This window comes from Piliocolobus tephrosceles, chromosome 5 (assembly GCF_002776525.5).
Source record: "Piliocolobus tephrosceles isolate RC106 chromosome 5, ASM277652v3, whole genome shotgun sequence".
Lineage (NCBI taxonomy): Eukaryota > Metazoa > Chordata > Mammalia > Primates > Cercopithecidae > Piliocolobus > Piliocolobus tephrosceles.
Window position 1 is genome coordinate 123,738,218 of NC_045438.1, and position 18,071 is coordinate 123,756,288.

The 18,071-nt window shown below is 35.5% G+C and overlaps 1 protein-coding gene across 1 annotated transcript in view; it reads left to right on the forward strand.

Moving 5' to 3' along the window:
- Positions 1-13,212, forward strand: part of LOC113225054 (transcription initiation protein SPT3 homolog) — a 276,875-nt gene extending 263,663 nt beyond the window's left edge. Inside the window, exons 3-4 of the mRNA XM_026455464.1 lie at positions 6,017-6,101; positions 13,057-13,212. Coding sequence (XP_026311249.1) covers positions 6,017-6,101; positions 13,057-13,212 — 241 coding nt within the window. The remainder of the gene's footprint in view (positions 1-6,016; positions 6,102-13,056) is intronic.
- Positions 13,213-18,071: the final 4,859 nt, after the last annotated feature.

Below are 18,071 nucleotides of genomic sequence, written 5' to 3' on the forward strand. Positions count from 1 at the left end.
ATCATATGTATGTGATTCAAAATAAAGTTTCTGAAAAGGTTTCTTTAAAATTATCTAATCTAGTCCCCTCCTTTTACTTGAGAAACTGAGGTGCCAGGAGAAGTTACCTGCCCATTGCAGCAGGTCTTAATAGCAGAGTGGAAACTAGAACCAGATCATCTAACTTCCAGGATATTTTCATGGTTACTGACTTTTCCTACTTTGTAGCTGATGGCCAGAATATAGTGTGACTTCTAGCAGCATTACTGTAATCTTTTTAGTTGGATACAAGCCCTGTGAACTTCATCGTTTTTTTCTGGGCTCAAATCTCTGGCTGGTCATTTAGTTTGGTGCTACTTCTTTCCCTGAGGGGGGAGCCGTGACTACAGTGAGATGTCAGCTGGGCACCTACTCATCCACTGACTCTCATGAACTTCATCCTCAACATCAGAGAATGGAAAAGCATTATCTTTAGATGAAGGAATTAATTTCCCATATACTATTTGTCTCTGTTTTGAGACTTTAGAACTGAAATAATAATGGTAATTGTTTGAAAGCAAATATATAAGTTTTATTTATTGCTAATTCATTCCTTTAACAAATGAAACTGTTTTCTGGCTTGTCTTTTTTTTTGTTTTGGTGGAAAGTATGCCATGACCTTCTAATACTAATTAGGATGATTTACTTGGTAGAGAATAATTTGGAAAACCCCTCAATCCCAGGCAAACTAGGGTGATTGGTCATGCTGATAACAATAATGTATATATGTTAGTGAATGCAAAAAGATTTTCTAACACCAATAAATAAAATATATTTTTAAAAATACCATTTTGGCCGGGGGCAGTGGCTCACGCCTATAATCCTAGCACTTTGGGAGGCTGAGGTGGGCGGATCACAAGGTCAGGAGTTCGAGACCAGCCTGGCCAACATGGTGAAACCCTGTCTCTACTAAAAATACAAAAACTAGCTGGGCATGGTGGCGGGTGACTGTAATCCCAGCTACTCAGGAGGCTGAGGCAGGAGAATTGCTTGAAGTGGGGAGGCAGAGGCTGCCGTGAGCCAAGGTCACACCACTGCACTCCAGCCTGGGCGACAGAGTGAGACTCTGCCTCAAAAAAAAAAAAAAAAATCTTTTGTTTTATTTTTACCTCCTTTGATATTTCTCTTTTGTATTTGTTTTATGCTGTTTTTGTTATTATATACATTTGTATAACTATACACACACATATGTACACACATTGTATATACTTGCTCAAAAAGTATTTACTTTCCCCTTATGGTTGATGCCATGAAAAGAGTTTGGAGTTGACTGCTTTTCGCAGTTGGGGATATGTAGACATGAGGAGGATGGGTCAATGAACACAACATCAAATACATGCATTTACATAGGGTCCAGAGGTTAGCAACAGATTTTGGCAAATGATGCTTTAGAATTTATAGAGAGATTAAAAGAGTATTGCTATATTTGGGTAGCATCTTGGCATAGATTACTAACCAAAGATATCACATGTGAGCTCAACATAAGTAAGATAGTAAAGCTCCTTCATTTTTAAGAAATCTTTCTTTAAAAAAAAAAAAAAAAAAGCTGATGTTAGAAACCACTGAGAAGGGGTTCCGTTGTTTTTTGAGAGCAAAATGACTAGATGTTGATTGTGTATTTTAATAGATGTCTATTTGAAGGATCTCCCCTAATTTTAGATAGTATTGGGCATATGCATAACACAAAAATGTTAAAAGGGTTAGTCATAAATTCTGCTGGCTTTTTAAAACAGTATCCAATGGTTTTGTTCAGGATTCATCCTCCTGTATCTCAGTATAAGTATACAGAATAAAAAGTTTAACTTCATCTCATGAATGCCCTCGTTTGTTTCATACTTTCACTATGTACCTATCAAGCGGATTGCAGAGTCAGTTGCCCTAGTTTGAACTGAGACATTTCATTCCAGGATTGAATAAAGCCAATGCTGTTTGCGTGAGAGGATAGAGTGTAAGTGGCTCCGCCCCCATCATTATGAAGTTGCTCTGGCCTTACTTGTAATCATGACTGTCAGATTCACAGTCCTTCCTAAAATGCAGGATTGTGTGTTATAGCTGCGAGACTACTGCAGGAGACCAGGAGAGGGGTAGCCTTTTCAGAAAGTTTCCTGATAGACCTTTAGTGGACTCTAGTCAGGCAGTACTGGTATTGTTACAGGCATGGAGACAGTGTGTAAATGAACAGGGTATCAGATTCCACTGATTAGGACAAGACCCAGGGTAAGTCAGTCAAGACATCATAGCACTGGGAGATAGGTCTTTAAAGGGGGGAAAAATATCAAAATAGTTGTGTAAGTATCAATTACTTGTCTGTCTTTAAGTGGCTTACAAGTAGTACATACACTGCCGAGCGAAAAAGGAAGTGACTGTGGCCAGGCACAACAGTTTTCATTTCTGTTTTCTGAAAACCACTGGAACAATGGCAGAAGTTATTTATAAAATCTTTGGGAGAAAAACTGAAGTACCAATAACCCTGAAAATTAAAATAATATACTCATCAAATGATATACCTGATACCAGTCATTGTAGCTGATTTAGGTACTTAACTTTACATGTGTATGCTAATGAAAACTGTTTTTAGTACAAAGGTCTAACTTTCTCATAAAAGCTTAGGCAATTTGTGTATTTTATTGATACAAGAAGTATTTCCAGTTATTTAGCTTTGATAACTTTACACTTTTTTTTTAACAGTGACATTTGAAGTAACTTAGAATAAGGGAAGGAAAACCTTGTTCAGGTATTCCAAAGAAATAATGCGTATATCAGTGAATACAACAGAGGATTTTTGCCTTTGTGGAGTTTGCTTTTTATTGTGGACTCTCTGTTCTCTTTTTGTTCTATTGGTTGTTTGCACCAAATAACATACTGTCTTAATGATTGTAGCTTTATATTAAGTCCTGTAGAAAATACTCTCCCATCTTGTACTTTAAAAGTGTTTTGACTATTCCTGTCTCTTTACCATCTCATATGATGTTTAGTACCAATTTATATTTCTTTTTAATTGCATCTTCTACGTTTATGTTAATGATGGCTTTTTGTAGATTGATCTTATAGCCAGAAAACTTGCTAACTTATTAATTCAAATAATTTTTTTCTTGATTTTTGGTTTTCTGTGTAGATACTCATATTATCTGCATATAGGGACAGTGTAGTTTTCTCTTTTCCAATACTTTTATAGTTTTAGTCTTGTTTTATTGTTCTGACTATAAGCTTAAATATTGACTGAAAGTGGTGATAATAGCCATCCTTATATTGATCTAGTTCTTAAAGGCTTTGAATTCTTCTGTGTATGTGGTTTCCTGTCATGAGTGGTTGCTGGATTTTGTTGAGTGGTTTTCTTACATCTATTGAAATGATTATGTAGGTCTTTTTTTTCATTTTCTAAAGTGATATAGTTGTATTAATACATTTATTCAATATTGAGCTCTTCATTTCCTGGCTATGTTAGTCAAAGTTCTCTAGAAAAAAAATACAATCAGTAGGATTTTATAAAGGAGATACACACATACATATAAGATACATGCACATGCATGCACACATACACACACATATCAAAACAAGGAGGAACTAATCATGACAATTATAGTCCTTGACTACAGGTGCACTCCATCATGCCCGGCTAATTTCTTTTGTATTTTAGTAGAAACAGGGTTTCACTGTGTTGCCCAGGCTGGTCTTGAACTCCTGAATTCATGCAATCCGCCAGCCTCAGCCTCCCAAAGTGCTAGGATTACAGGTGTGAGCCACTGCACCCGGCCTATTTCTTTTTCTTACCTAACTGCTTTCACTGGAATTTACAGTATTGTGTTGAATAGAAGTGACAAAATTGGACATTGTGTTAATGCTCATCTTAGGGGAAAAGTTTTTAGTGTTTCACCATGAAGTCGGATGGTAGCTGTGAGTTTTTCATGTATAGTCTTTATCAGATTGATAACTTTTCTGCATTAACTTTTTAAATGCTATTATTATGTTCTTCATTTCTATTTCTGTTTAGTGCTTTTTCAAAAATGACTAAGCATTTGGTAAGGTTTTTGTTGTCCTACATATACTTCTCATTTCTCTTTTAAAAAACATGAATTACTCTAGTTAATAGATACTTATTTATTCAGGTAGGTGTAGGCTGTAGGTCTGATTCTGCAGTTTGTTGGTTCTGCTCACTGTCATTCATGATGACTTGATTCCTGGTACACATAGTGAATTTTGATTTTGAATTTGTGGTCCTTGATATGTCATCCATGGGAATTCTTTCAGTTATTTGTTTGAAATACATTCTTCAAGAAATGAGTTGCATTTGTTTCTACAAGGTACCCGTGGACACCATCAATATAAATCACTTTAAATTAATGCTTGACCTTTTTTTAAGACTATATGGGCAGCAGATACTCTAGCACCATGGAAGTCAATTTATGGTTAACAATTTCTAGGGAAGATTTTTTTCCTCTGCCACTCAAAGCTTCGGGTGAAGTAGGCAAAGTGCATTCTCTGGAATGGGTATTTTCCTAGTTCACACATTGAGGGTGACCCCGTGACTGGATGTTAGGTTTCTGATGTTATATTGGAGTCTCAAACTGATTTCCTGCCTTTCTTGTGGTCCCCACATTCTTCCTATACCTTGAATCCTGTACTAGTTCAATATAGACTGTAGGTTACTGTGATTAGGTAGATGCCTTCAGAATAAATTTTGAAGGTTCAGTGCTCTATTATAGAACTGTTTTTTCATCTTGTCTGACTTTGGTTTTGTCTTCCCGATTGCTGGTTAAAGCATACTCTAAATATAAATTTTTAATATATTATGGTGCATTTTCAAGTGTTCTTTACCAAGAAGGTATTCTTTGCACATCCAGTCTACTTTTAAGTTTTAAGAAGAGGACTTTTAAGGCCAGCCTTTTTAATCCATTCTTGAAAATCTGCTTTTATATAATTCCAAGTCATATTCAATGGTATTTACATAAATTTTTCTTATCAATTTTCAAAGCTGATTACATCATACACTTTTATACCTTTCTATGTGGCTCTTACTAGCTCTTGTATTGGTAATTGGGATGTGATTACATGATTTGGTGGTTGCCAGTGTTGTGAAGTAGTTGTTAGTATTGTGCATTTTGAAACAATAAATTCTCCTTAAAAAGTACTGTGTGAGCCGGGCACGGTGACTCACGCCTGAAATCCCAGGACTTTGGGAGGCCGAGGTGGGTGGATCACCTGAGGTCAGGAGTTCAAGACCAGCCTGGCCAACATGGTGAAACCCCGTATCTACTAAAAATAAAAAACTAGCCAGGCGTGGTGGCACGAGTCTGTAGTCCAGCTACTCAAAAGGTCGCGGTAGAAGAATTGCTTGAACCCAGGAGGCGAAGGTTGCAGTGAGCCGAGATCATGCTACTGCACTCCAGCCTGGGCAACAGGGTAAGACTCTGTCTTAAAGAAAAAAAAAAAAAAAAAAAAAACTGTACAAATCCAGAAATAGCGTAGATAACACTGCACTTTTCTTTTGAAGTTGCAGCTTGTGTAGGAAAGACTTTCTTTTCTTTTTTTTCTTTCTTTTTTTTTTTTAAAACAGGGTCTGACTATGCATAGCCCATGATGGAGTACAGTGGCATGACCTTGGCTTACTACAACTTCTGCCGCCTGGGCTCAAGCCATCCGCCCACCTCAGCCTCCCAAGTAGGTGGGACTACAGGCACCTGCCACTGCTTCTGGCTAATTTTTCTATTTATTGTAGAGGTGGAGTTTCACTGTGTTATGCAGGCTGGTAACCAACTCTTGGGCTCAAGTGATCCTCCCGCTCTGGCCTCCCAAAGTGCTAAGATTAAAGATGTGAGCCACCACCCCTGGCCAAGATTTCATAGTCTTTGTCTAGAGAAAATTGCACACCCATTCAGACATTTGAGCAAACAATTTATATTCTCCTTACTAAACTGATTCATGTAATAAATATCTTTCACTTTTTGCCATTGTTAGTTTTACAGTCCTTAATATTGATGTGTTTAAACTTATTTTGCAGGTATTCTTTAGGTGATGCTAGAAGGCCTCTTCATGAAACAGCAGTTTTGGTAGAAGATGTGGTACACACCCAGTTAATTAATCTGGTAAGAACATATATAATTTGATTCAGTATCTCTTCTCTGCATTCTTTTAATAGGATTGTAACCCAACACTTTAAAAATATTTTATTTACAGCTGGAATTCTTTTTTGTTAGCATTACTGAAGTATAATTTATATATAACAAAATTTACTGGTTTAATGCATAATTTGCTGAGCCTCAACAATGGAATATTATAATATAAACTTATAACACAATCATGATATCGAAAATTTCCATCATCTAAAACAAACCCTTGTTCCCCTGGGCAGTCAGCAGCCATCATCATCACAGCAAAAAGTTTTGACTCACTGAAGGCTCAGATGGTTGTTAGCATTTTGTAACAATAAATTATTTTTAAATTAAGGTATGTACATTATTTTTTAGACAATGCCATTTGACAATTCATAGACTATAGTATAGTGTAAACATAGTTTTTATATGCACTGAGTAATCTCATAATTTGACTGTATGCCTACTCTGTACCCACAAAAATTGAAAGTTAAAAAATTAAAAAAAAATTTGTCTGACTCACTTTATTACAGTGGTCTGTAACTGAACTTATGGTATCTCTGAGGTATGCCTGTACCATGTTTAAAGAGGAATTCACTCATGTTGCCTCCTAATCCTTGTATGATTTTATTTTTACATTTAGCTCATTCATGTAGTTGTTGTTTATTCCTGTTATTTTGTGAGATGTGGATCTAATTTTATCCTTTTTCAAATGGGAACTCAGTTTTACTATCACTGTGTATTTAAAAATTTATCTTTTCCTTAGTGATTTGAAATGCCTTCTTTATAATATACTAAATTTATATATATATATATATAGGTATCTGTTTCTGATTGTATATGCTATACTAATGGTTTAGTATACGTATATCCTAGTATGGCGTTGTTTATTACAGGTTTTATAGTATATTTTAATGATTATTAGGGCTAAACTTCCTGGTAGATTTTCTTTTTTTTTTCAGTATGTTCCCAGCTATTCATGTATATTTATTGCTCGTCATGAATATTAGTAGCAACTTGTCTAGCTAATAAAAATTTTCATTGGTATGTTTATTGAGATTACATTATTTTATAAGTTAAGGAGAACTGCATCTTTAAAATCTTGAATCATTCTATGAATAGGGGATATCTACATTTATTTGAGACTAGTTTTGTGTCTTTCAGTTGTGTTTTAACGTTTTTATTCTCTTAGCTTCACACATTTATTGTTGTTTGTTTTTTTAACTATTTCATCTTCATTGCTATTGTTAATGGATATTTTCTATAATTATATAAAACATTCAAAAGTTTAATGAAATGCATACATCTACAGATTCAAGATGAGCCAACTCCGTTTAGAACAAATTAAAAGAAATCCATGTTCAAACTGCTGGACAATAATAACATAATACAAATCTTAAAGCCTGACAGGCTTATTATCATAGGGGAAGGATGATTTGAAAGACAGTGGAATTCTTATCAGAAAACAGGCAGGCTAGAATGAAATGGCATAACAGTTTTAAAGTACTGAATATAGAATATTAGGTTGACTGTTCTTTTTTTCTATCTTTCTATAGCCTTCTCCCCTTCTATACATGTCCTCCTGTCTTACAAGGACACCAAATATTTATTCTTTAGTGTTATTGTTATTCATATTAAATCTATGTATGTTGCTATTTTTATCTTACAATGTTATAACTTTTAAAGTCAAATGCTTTTAAGGAATGTAGACAAAAAAGGAAGCAGCATATGGGCTATTTTGTGTTTACCCACATATCTACCATTTCCCATGCTCATTATTCCTTCTCACAGATTGTAGTTGCCATTTCAGTCTTTTCCTTCATCTTGAAGAAGACTTGTAACTTTTTTTTGGTACAGTTGTGCTGATGATGAAGTCTCTTACATTTCTTTCATCTGAACATATCTTTATCTTTATTCTTTAAATATGTTCTTCCCTGCATGGAATTCTTTGTTGATAATCTTTTCCTTTTAGCTCTTTGAATACTTCATTCTAATATTTTCTGACCTATATTAGTTTCTGACAAGTTAACTGTTATTCATTTGTTCCCCTGTATGTAACATGTAGTTTTTTCTGGCCGCTCTCAAGGTTTTTTCCTTATCTTTGGCTTTGGGTAGTTTTATCTCTAGGACTGATTTTTTAAATCATTATTTTTCTTGTTGAACACTAGGTATCAATTTGTGGAAGTTTTCAGCCATAAGTTTTACCATTTGACATTATTTCATAAGACTCTCAGGGCCTTTAGTGTTTCTTCAAACTTTTTCTGCCCCTTTTTATTCTGTTGTTTTGTTTTATTTGACTTTTGTAATTCCTATTGGTTTACCGTTAAGTTTACTACATTTTCTGCCATCTCATATTCTATTTAGTCAGTGCTAGTGTTTTTTTCAGTGAAGCCCATAGTATTTTCTATTGCAGTATCTGTTTGAAAATGTATCTTAGTGAGTTATAAACCCCTTTTGAATTACGGGTACATCCTTTTATATTCTATTTTAAATATTGAAGTTGGAATATTATTTGATGACTGCTACGCTAGTATAAACAAGAAATAGTGTGTGCCTTTACTTGAGAGATCCTCTTATTACAATATATGCTTACCTCTCCTTACCCATTTAATATTTGAATGATAGTTTTGATGCCTATTTGTGAGATTCATCCTGTCCAGATTCCACTAAATATTACATTGAATGATATACCTAACTAGAGGAAAACTTTGTTGTGTTACCTCTACAATATCCAGGCATGTGTCAGAGTGAGTTCTTTAGAGGAAAGGAAGATTTATAGAGAACAGTTATTTTCAAAAAGTCAGTCCTTTTTTTTACCATGGAATATCATGTAGTCATGACAAATTATATGTGTGTGTTTTGTAGTCTTCATTTAAATCTCTTTGTAGTTCTTTGTCCATTTGCCTATTAAGATCAGTTTTTTCCTGTAATTCTTTGAACATATATATATATATATATATATTTTTTTTTTTTTTTTTTTTTTTTTTTTTTTTGAGACGGAATCTCACTCTGTCATCCAGGCTGGAGTGCAGAGGCATGATCTCGGCTCACTACAACCTCCACCTCCCAGGTTCAAGCAATTTCCTCAGTCTCTTGAGTAGTTGAGATTACAGGTATGCTACCATGCCCAGCTAATTTTTTGTATTTTTAGTAGAGATAAGGTTTCACCATGTTGGCCAGGCTGGCCTCGAACACCTGACCTCAGGTGATCTGTCCGCTTCAGCCTCCCAAAGTGCTGGTGTTACAGGCGTAAGCCACCACGCCTGGTCAACATCTTTATAATAACTTTGCTGAAGTATTTATAGTCTAAATTCAGTAACTGTACCACATTGGAAGCCATTTATCTTGACTCTGCTTTTTACTTACTAGGTGTCATTCCTTTGGGTTTTTTTTGCAGGTATAATAATTTTTTTAAAAGTGGATATTTTATATAATATATTATTGTGACTCTTCTGAAGACTTTTTATTGGTTTTGTTTTAGCTGGCAGGTAACATGCCTGGACATAAAATGTTCTCTCTCCCATATTGTAGACAGCAACTCACCTGTCTCCTTAATTCTTGTTGCTTTCTGCTGCTGTTTTTGGCTTTTCCTCTTTTGTGTCTCCTTAAACTTGTACGTTTTCCTCTTTTGTCTCTCTCTTAAACTTGTACATTTGAACTCTTGAGAAGAAAGGGAAAAATAATAGGCAAATTGTTTTTTAAGTGTTGATACTCCCTTAGTGTAGAATATTATGTAACCAGTATACATTATATTTGTTAGTTTTTTATAATATTAAATTTTTTGTTGAAATTACATGGAACAAAATCTATGTTTTGTTTTCTTTTTTCAGTTCTTTATGTTTTGTCAAATATGCAGTCTTATAACCACAACTAAAATTGATTCAGAACAGTTCCATCATTCCCCCAAAAATTATCTCGTTCTACCCATTGTCAAACTTTTCTACCCCAACTCTCTGCCACCATGAGGTCCCCATTATTTGTCACGGAAGGAGAAGACTTCTCTTTTAATTCTTTTTTCTATGCTTGGTAAGCAGTTCCTAGATTTATACTCCCTTTGAGTTCAGTACAGGGGATATGAGTAGAAAATAAAAACTCACTGCCAGGTTTATTTTTGCTTTTGTTATCATTTTTAATAGTCACATAATAATTGTACCTATTTATGGGGTACAGTGTGTTATTTTGACACATGTATACAATGTGTAATGATCATATCAGGGTATTTAGCATATTCGTTTCCTTAAACATTTATGATTTCTTTGTATTGGGAATATTCAAAATCCACTCCTAGCTATTTGGAAATACATAATAAATTGCTGCTATTATAGTCACTATATAATACTGTAGAACACTAGAACTTATTTATCCTATCTATTTATCTGTGAACAACTCTTTGGCTATACCTTGCTCTCCACCTCACCTCTAGAAACTACTATTCTACACTCTACTATTATGAGATCAACTTTGTTGTTGTTGTTGTTGTTGTTGTTGTTGTTTTGGAGATGGAGTTTCGCTCTTGTTGCCCAGGCTGAAGTGCAATGGCATGATCTCGGCTCACCGCAACCTCCGCCTCCCGGGTTCAAGTGATTCTGCTGCCTCAGCCTCCCAAGTAGCTGGGATTACAGGCATGCGCCACCACGACCACCTAATTTTGTATTTTTAGTAGAGATGGGGTTTCTCCATGTTGGTCAGGCGGATCTCAAACTCCCGACTTCAGGTGATTTGTCCACCTCGGCCTCCCAAAGTGCTTTGATTACAGGTGTGAGCCACCGTGCCTGGCCAACTTTTTTACCTTTCATTTATCAGTGAGAACATGTGATATTTACCTTTCTGTGCCTGGCTTATTTCTCTTAACATAATGTCATTTAAGCTCATTTATGTTGCCACAAATGACAGAACTTCCTTCTTTTTTATGGTGAAATAGTATTTTGATATCTATTCATCTGTTGATGGACACTTCAGTTATTTCATGTCTTGGCTATTGTGAGTATTGCTGCAATAAACATGTGATCGCAGCTATATCTTCGGCATACTATTTTCCTTTATATATGGAACCAGTGGTGGGATTGCTGGATCATATGATAATTCTATTTTTAGTTTTTTATTGTTTTCCATAATGGTTATGCTAATTTACATTTCAATCAAAAGTGTATAAGACATTCCCTTTCTCCTCCTCATTGCTAGCATTTGGTATTATTATTTATAACATTGTTTTTGATAATAACCATTCTAATAATTAGGGTAAGGTGATTATTTCATTGTTGTTTTCATTTGCATTTCCCTGATGATTAGTGACATTTAGAGTGTTTTCATGTACCTGTGGGCTATTTATGTCTCTCTCTCTTTTTTTTTTTTTTTAAGTATAGCGTCTTGCTATGATGCCTAGACTGGTCTCAAACTCCTGGGTGCAAGCCATTTTCCCCCCTCAGCCTCATGAGTAGCATGTATTACAGGTGTGTGTCACTCCACTCAACTGGTCTTTTGAAAGATGTTGATTCAAACCTTTTACCTATTTTTTAAATTGGATTTTTCATTTTATTGCTTTTAAGTTCCTTGGATATTAGTCCCTTGTTGGAAGAAATTCAAGCATTTTCTCTCTTCTTGCAGGTTGTTTCTTAACTCTTGATTTTGTGTAGAAGATTTTTAGTTTAATATAATCCCATTTGTCTGTTTTTTGTTTTGTTGCCTGTACTTTTGAGGTAGATTTCATAAAATATTTTCCCATAACAATCTCTGAAGCGTTTTCCTCTATGCTTTCTTCTAGTAACTTAATATTTTTGGGTCTTAGATTTTAAGTCTTTAATCCATTTTGAGTTGATTTTTTGAGTATGGTGAGAGATGGGGTCTAGTTTATTTTTCTGCATATAAGCATCCAGTTCTTCCAGCACCGTTTATTGAAAAGACTCACCATTCTCGGGAATATTCTTGTCTTTATCTGTTCTGATATGTGGGAATACCTATCTGGCTAAGCCTTTAGCCACACAATCTCAAATGGTATGTAAATGGCCCTGAGGTGTTCTTTGCAAATCAAAGTTAATTTTTTTAATTATCCTGAAAACAAAAGTGTAAATGAGGTCATCATTTTGTTTTCAGATTGCCATTTACTGTTTTGAATGGTTTTCTGCTTTAATAAATTATTAGGTATTTTTTACTTTTTCATGTTTTATTCATTTATTTAGTACACTTATTTATTGACACTACTATAGCTCTGGTTATAGTGATACAAAGAAGAATAAGAGTTTACAGTTTTGTCAGGTGGATAAACACATAGAAGGTCATTTTAAAACATTATGGTAAGTGGTAATGCTGATATCCAGAGTGAGTTGAGGGTTTTAAGAAGAGTTACCTATCCTGGGTTGGAATTCTTCATGTATTTGTATATTCATGTCTCTAATAAATGATAAATCTTTCATAGGATTCAACATGTATTTATTGAGTTGAATTGAGGGAAGTAAGCATCGGAATAGAGGTTATAAACTGTTGACCCAAAATGTGACATAAAAAACATGTTTTATTCCATTTGCAGTATGAGTTTTTTTTTGGAAGGAAAACATATTTATTCCAAGATTCATTGATTGGGATTTTTAAGTGTTCTTTCTTCCATAGAGCCCCAGAGTGTTGATAGTGTGCTAGGGGTTCCTGTGTTTTCTGGCATGAGCTCCCATCCTCTGAGGGTCATGAGAAGGATAGTGGATTAATCCTGGAGTCCTCATGAAAGGAAGGGGTGGTCCCATTGAGGTGAATATATGTAGCCTAAATCCTAGGGTTGGGGGTGTAGAAAACTAGGGGCTGGTGGCTGGGCAATGTTCACCACAGCTGGAGGACCATGTTGGGGGAGGTTGAAGCAGTTGGCAGATGCATCTTCTGCTGCTGTAGAAAGAGGAAGAGCTCATGGCAGTGTTGGAATAGGCTGTAGCTGGATCCCAGAGTCTGCCATCTGTTCTTTTGGCAGAATGAACAAAAGAACTTTTCCTCTGGATGCTTGGGATCTTCCCCATTTTATGTTGAGTCTACAGCCGTTGACAATCAACTTATTAAAGGCCTTCTCAGCAGCCACTCTGCAGACTGCCCTGTGGAAACCTGGATGAAAGCACACTGCTCTCTCTGAACAACGGTAATCATCTGCATCTCTCCAAACTGGTAGTGATGATGTCTTAGATCTGTCTCAGAAATGGTATTACCCAGACTACCAATATATAGTGAGGATAACCTTGTCCTCTGATGGGTCCAGATGGGGCATGATTGAAGCCTACTTTAGATGCTTATCTGTTTCTGGATCATTGATTCCATCATATTTGTGTGTAATATTCTGATTGGCAAGGGGATCATCTAGATCTATAGGCTTCTTATGTCTGCATGGATATTCCTCTCCTCTCTTACACTCTTTTTTCACCCAGAAGGAGCAAAGGTGGGGCTTCTCCTTTGGTAGGAGGGTGTGGTCCAAGCTGGATTGAGTAGCATGTCACTGGTCAGTGTGGCTTTTTCCCCAGCAGGCAAACTGGCCATGTTCCATCAGAGCTAGAAATCCCTGTTTCTGATATTCTACATGTAGAACTCTTTTTTTTGGCATCTTACTTTGGCAGGTCACCTTCAGAAGACAATTCTGCATCATTAACCTGGATGGGCAGTCTGTGCTTTAGGTCTTAAGATTTAGGCCTAACAGACATGCTTCAATTTATTGCAGGTTTGGCACACTTCTGTCTTCTTGAAATGCATGTGGACCCCAGAGCACAAGCAAAACACTGAATAATCTGGCACAAATTTTGCGTTCCTTCCTGCTTTTTTCTTTGGCTATTTAATATGTATAGATTTCTGCAAGACATTCCTGGCACAGAACAAGAAAGTCCGTCCTCTCCCAGTTTTGCTTGTTGTAAGGTTGGGAACCCAGAGAGATCACCATCTTTAGAGCATCTGAAGGCAGTGGTAGTTATTGAGGTGGAAGAGAGGACCGCCACAATCCTATCAGACCCAGCCCCAAATTTCATGATTTTTCTGCAAGAATAATGAAATGGATGACCTTGCAGTCCAGTTTTTTCATAAGTGTCTTTATCCAGTATGAAATTAATTTCCGTATTAATGATAGGTCTTTCTAAGAAGGGAGTGAGTTTGGAGAGAAGAAGATACAAGGGGAGACTTTCAGTTTATATAAACCTGTATGTCTTTTTATACAGTATATATATTTTTATCATTAGAGATAGAAGAAACATGAGTGTTGGTACTATTGTGTAAAAGAACAGCAGTATTACCTTCATCAATATTTGCATTTGCATAGCAGGAACCTTTGGGGACCCATTGTGGCTATAGTCACTTGTAATTGTGACAGTGGATCTCTTTGAGATGTCAGTGGCATGACTTTGTGTGGCCACAGTTGAATTTCTCACAAATCAGCAAGTGGCTGGGAGCCTCTCACAGCCTGCATAGGGCTCCCTTGTGCCAGCCCTTCTTAAGCTAGGTGGGATGCCCCCCTTTATCACACCTCTTTCCTCTGCCTTTGCTTCTGTGGCAGCTCAAGAAATTGTGAGCCATCATCACTTCTCCTGGAGGGCATGGACTTCTCTCTCTCAGAGTTTCTGGGAAGCCAGAAAACTTATGGCTGGGCTTGACACTTGTGTCCTGTAGCAAACTTCCTGACTAAAGCGGTGGCTTTCAATTAGCATGGTCCATGAAACACCAGTATTCAAAAGAATGTTCAGGGATACCTCCTATTTGAGGAAGAGAAGAAAGTGGGGCTCTGAGATCCCGGCCCCAAATTCAACCTGAACAGTTCCTTTTTGATCATTTGTGTATTGTAGATTTCTGTCAGTCAAAAATATTTGAAGTCCATCTTTGGTCAGTATTATCTTTTCATCATTTCACTATGTATAGGATAACAAGTTCCACAAGATTGATGCCTGATATATATTATACTACCCTCTTTTTGTCCTACAGCATTTTTTTTCAGGATCAGTTATGTCAGTCCTTTTGGCTCCTCAAAATTTTGTTTTGAGACTATGGACAAATATATTTCTAGCTCTTATCTCCTGATAGATATATATCAGAATAGAATATAATGCCTCAAAGTAGGTCCAGCTGTGTTTTTGACAAGGCTTATTATGATACACTTTCTTTAAAAAAAAAAAAAAAAAACCTCCCTTAGTCAATACAGATTTTTATAGAATATCTACTGTTGATATTTTGTTGAATATCAACTGCCAATGATAATGGGCATGTTTTAGATCATTTTGGCAGTAGGTACATATTGTTTCATTGGGGAATACTACAGTAAGACTGGCAATAAACTACATTTAGAAGTTTTTACTGAAATCATTTGTTTTGTCTCCTCTTTGACCTGTTGTTCCCATGTGGAATCTATATCCTCTCATCTGACCCGTAATTCTCATCCAGTACTTCACCTAGGCCTGTGCTTCATTTTAAGTAATTTCACCTTCTTCCACTCTTTTCCACTTGTTAAGTTGTGGATGGCTTAGGCCTGAATTGACTGTTCTTCCCTGAAGTTTTGCACATAGATTATAAAGTATGTTAAATAATGAAAATATGTCATCTAAAATCTATATAATGCTTTCAATTTTACTACTTCAGGAACAAATTAGAACAATAAAGTCATAGAATTTTACAGTTGAATTACACTTGAGAAATTATTTAAACCAACCCTTATATAAGTTTGAGCCAAATGAAATTGACATTTTTACAGGCTATAAATGATTGAATATTGGTGATTTGATATGATTCAATGCAATACAAATTAGAAATTTTCACTAGAGAAAGGTTTCAAACTCTTAATTTTCTTATTTTGTTATGTTGCAATGCTAATTACTTTTTACTGTAGTTATAAAGCATCAGAAAGATTATATATATGTATATATATGTATATATGTATATATGTGTGTATATATATGTATATATGTATGTATATGAAGGACTTAATGAGATTCCTGGAACATCAAGAGCATCCCTTCTCTAGGTTACTAGTAACAGTAGTAATAGTTGCTATTGTTATTAATAATGGGGCTATTTCATGGCATGATTGAGATGAGAAATTGATTAGAAAAATTCCAAGAATTTCACATTTACCAGAGAGATGCGAACTTTTTCATATCCTAAGCTTCCTTATCCCTCACTTTCCAGGTTGAGTTAAATCACATTTGAAGTAAATAGAGATTTGTGCCAACTGCAAATTATGTTTGAGTTGGTATTATGATGCTGTCAATATCTCTTTTCAAGTTCAAAAAGTAATGATTTCAGATGGCTGTATGGCTGCTTTCATTTCTCTGTTCATTCAAAGTTAAATATCGAAAGAATCGCTACATTTTATGCATAGAATATAATTATCTACCATTCCACTTAAAAATCATATTAGAGTTTCACTATATGAATCTACCAGTCACTAGTAAGCTGTTCAGTTGATTACACTAGTTTTCACATCAGAACTGATTTCTCATGTTTAGCTAACTCTCCTTAATGATGAAAAGTGATAAAGAACAAATTTGTATGTGTGAAGAGTTATGGTTTAATCTCCCATGTGGATTAAAATACACTGAATTCACCCCTCCCTCCTGTAATGCTTTTTAATTTCCCTGGTAGAAGCAGTTCATGCAAAGCTCTGTTCTGTCCTCATCACCAGTTCTGTGAGGCTGTCGCTTATGCCACCTCAGTAATGTTTTATGGGTGTGTTTTAAAATAGTAATAAAGTTTCCTATGTAGAACTTCAATTATGAGGGTTATCAAAATAGGACAAACTAATATAATTTGTGATTGCATAAAATAAAGGAAGCAGGGGTACCATGGGACCTAATGAATCATAGGATGGAAACAGTTTCTTGCTAACTAAACATTCATACTTTGTACTAAGCCAGAGCATGTATATATAGTTCAGCAAACCGGAACACACTCTGTGTTTACATGAATGGGATATGAAGTAGTCCACAAATACCATCTGGGAAAAAATTCTTGGCCTTTCTATCTGGTACTGTGGAGTAAATTAAGCATATGTTTAGAATAAACAGACTAAAAACACACCTGCTTTGGGGAAAACACACACATATGGTCACATCCGCGTACAGAGTGGTTCAAAATAGAACATTTTGTGTTGGTAAAATCTGATTACTTTTCTTCATTTTTTACTTCTTATGAATAAGTATTATGGAAAATTTCCTGATTATTTCTGTATAGCACTACTTGTTTGTAATTGATTGCTCCTAATATCTTCTACTTAAATTAGTCTTATTTTCTCTCATATGTTACTACCTCATGCATCAATAAATACACTTGTATTTTTAAAAAAATAATAAGTAACAATTGACTGATACTTAGCTTTTAAAATGGGCATATTCTGGGTAGAATGCCTCTTATGCTACATTTTCCCTACCAGTTGCCATGGAGAGTTTGCTAAAGGCATGACACAGAAGACCAACTGGGAAGGAATTCTCAGTCTTTTCTCCCACTCTTAACATATTTTTTTCCCACTGTAGTATATCCCACTAACCAATTCATTTTGAAAAGCAGTCTTTCCTTCAGTGTCACAGAATTTCGGAGCATAAATTGTTTTCACTTCCAGTAAATTACAAGTATTGTCTTATGTTAATTGGTTTTCTTAGCATAGATATAAAATAGCATCTTCTCACCTTTCCATTTGTGTTTCTTTTCTTGCATCAGGCTTTTCTCCCTAAAGGTTCTTCCTTTTTTTTCCCCACTGGTCTGCTAGACTCCTATCCTATCCCTTGACTTAAGCTAAGTTCTAGCCACTTGTATCCTGTGCTGTGCTTGGATTTTTAATCTGTGCTGAATGTTTCAGTTCAGGCTAAAATTTCTCATAAATGCTTAGCTTCCAAGTATTTCAGATTTATCAGAGAGATGCAAACTTTTTATAAAACTCCCACTCTCCAGATTGAATTGCATGCCTTCATTGTGATAGGCGGAGATTTGTGCCAACTTGAAATTGTGTGACTGAGTCTATATTATGCTTTTGAT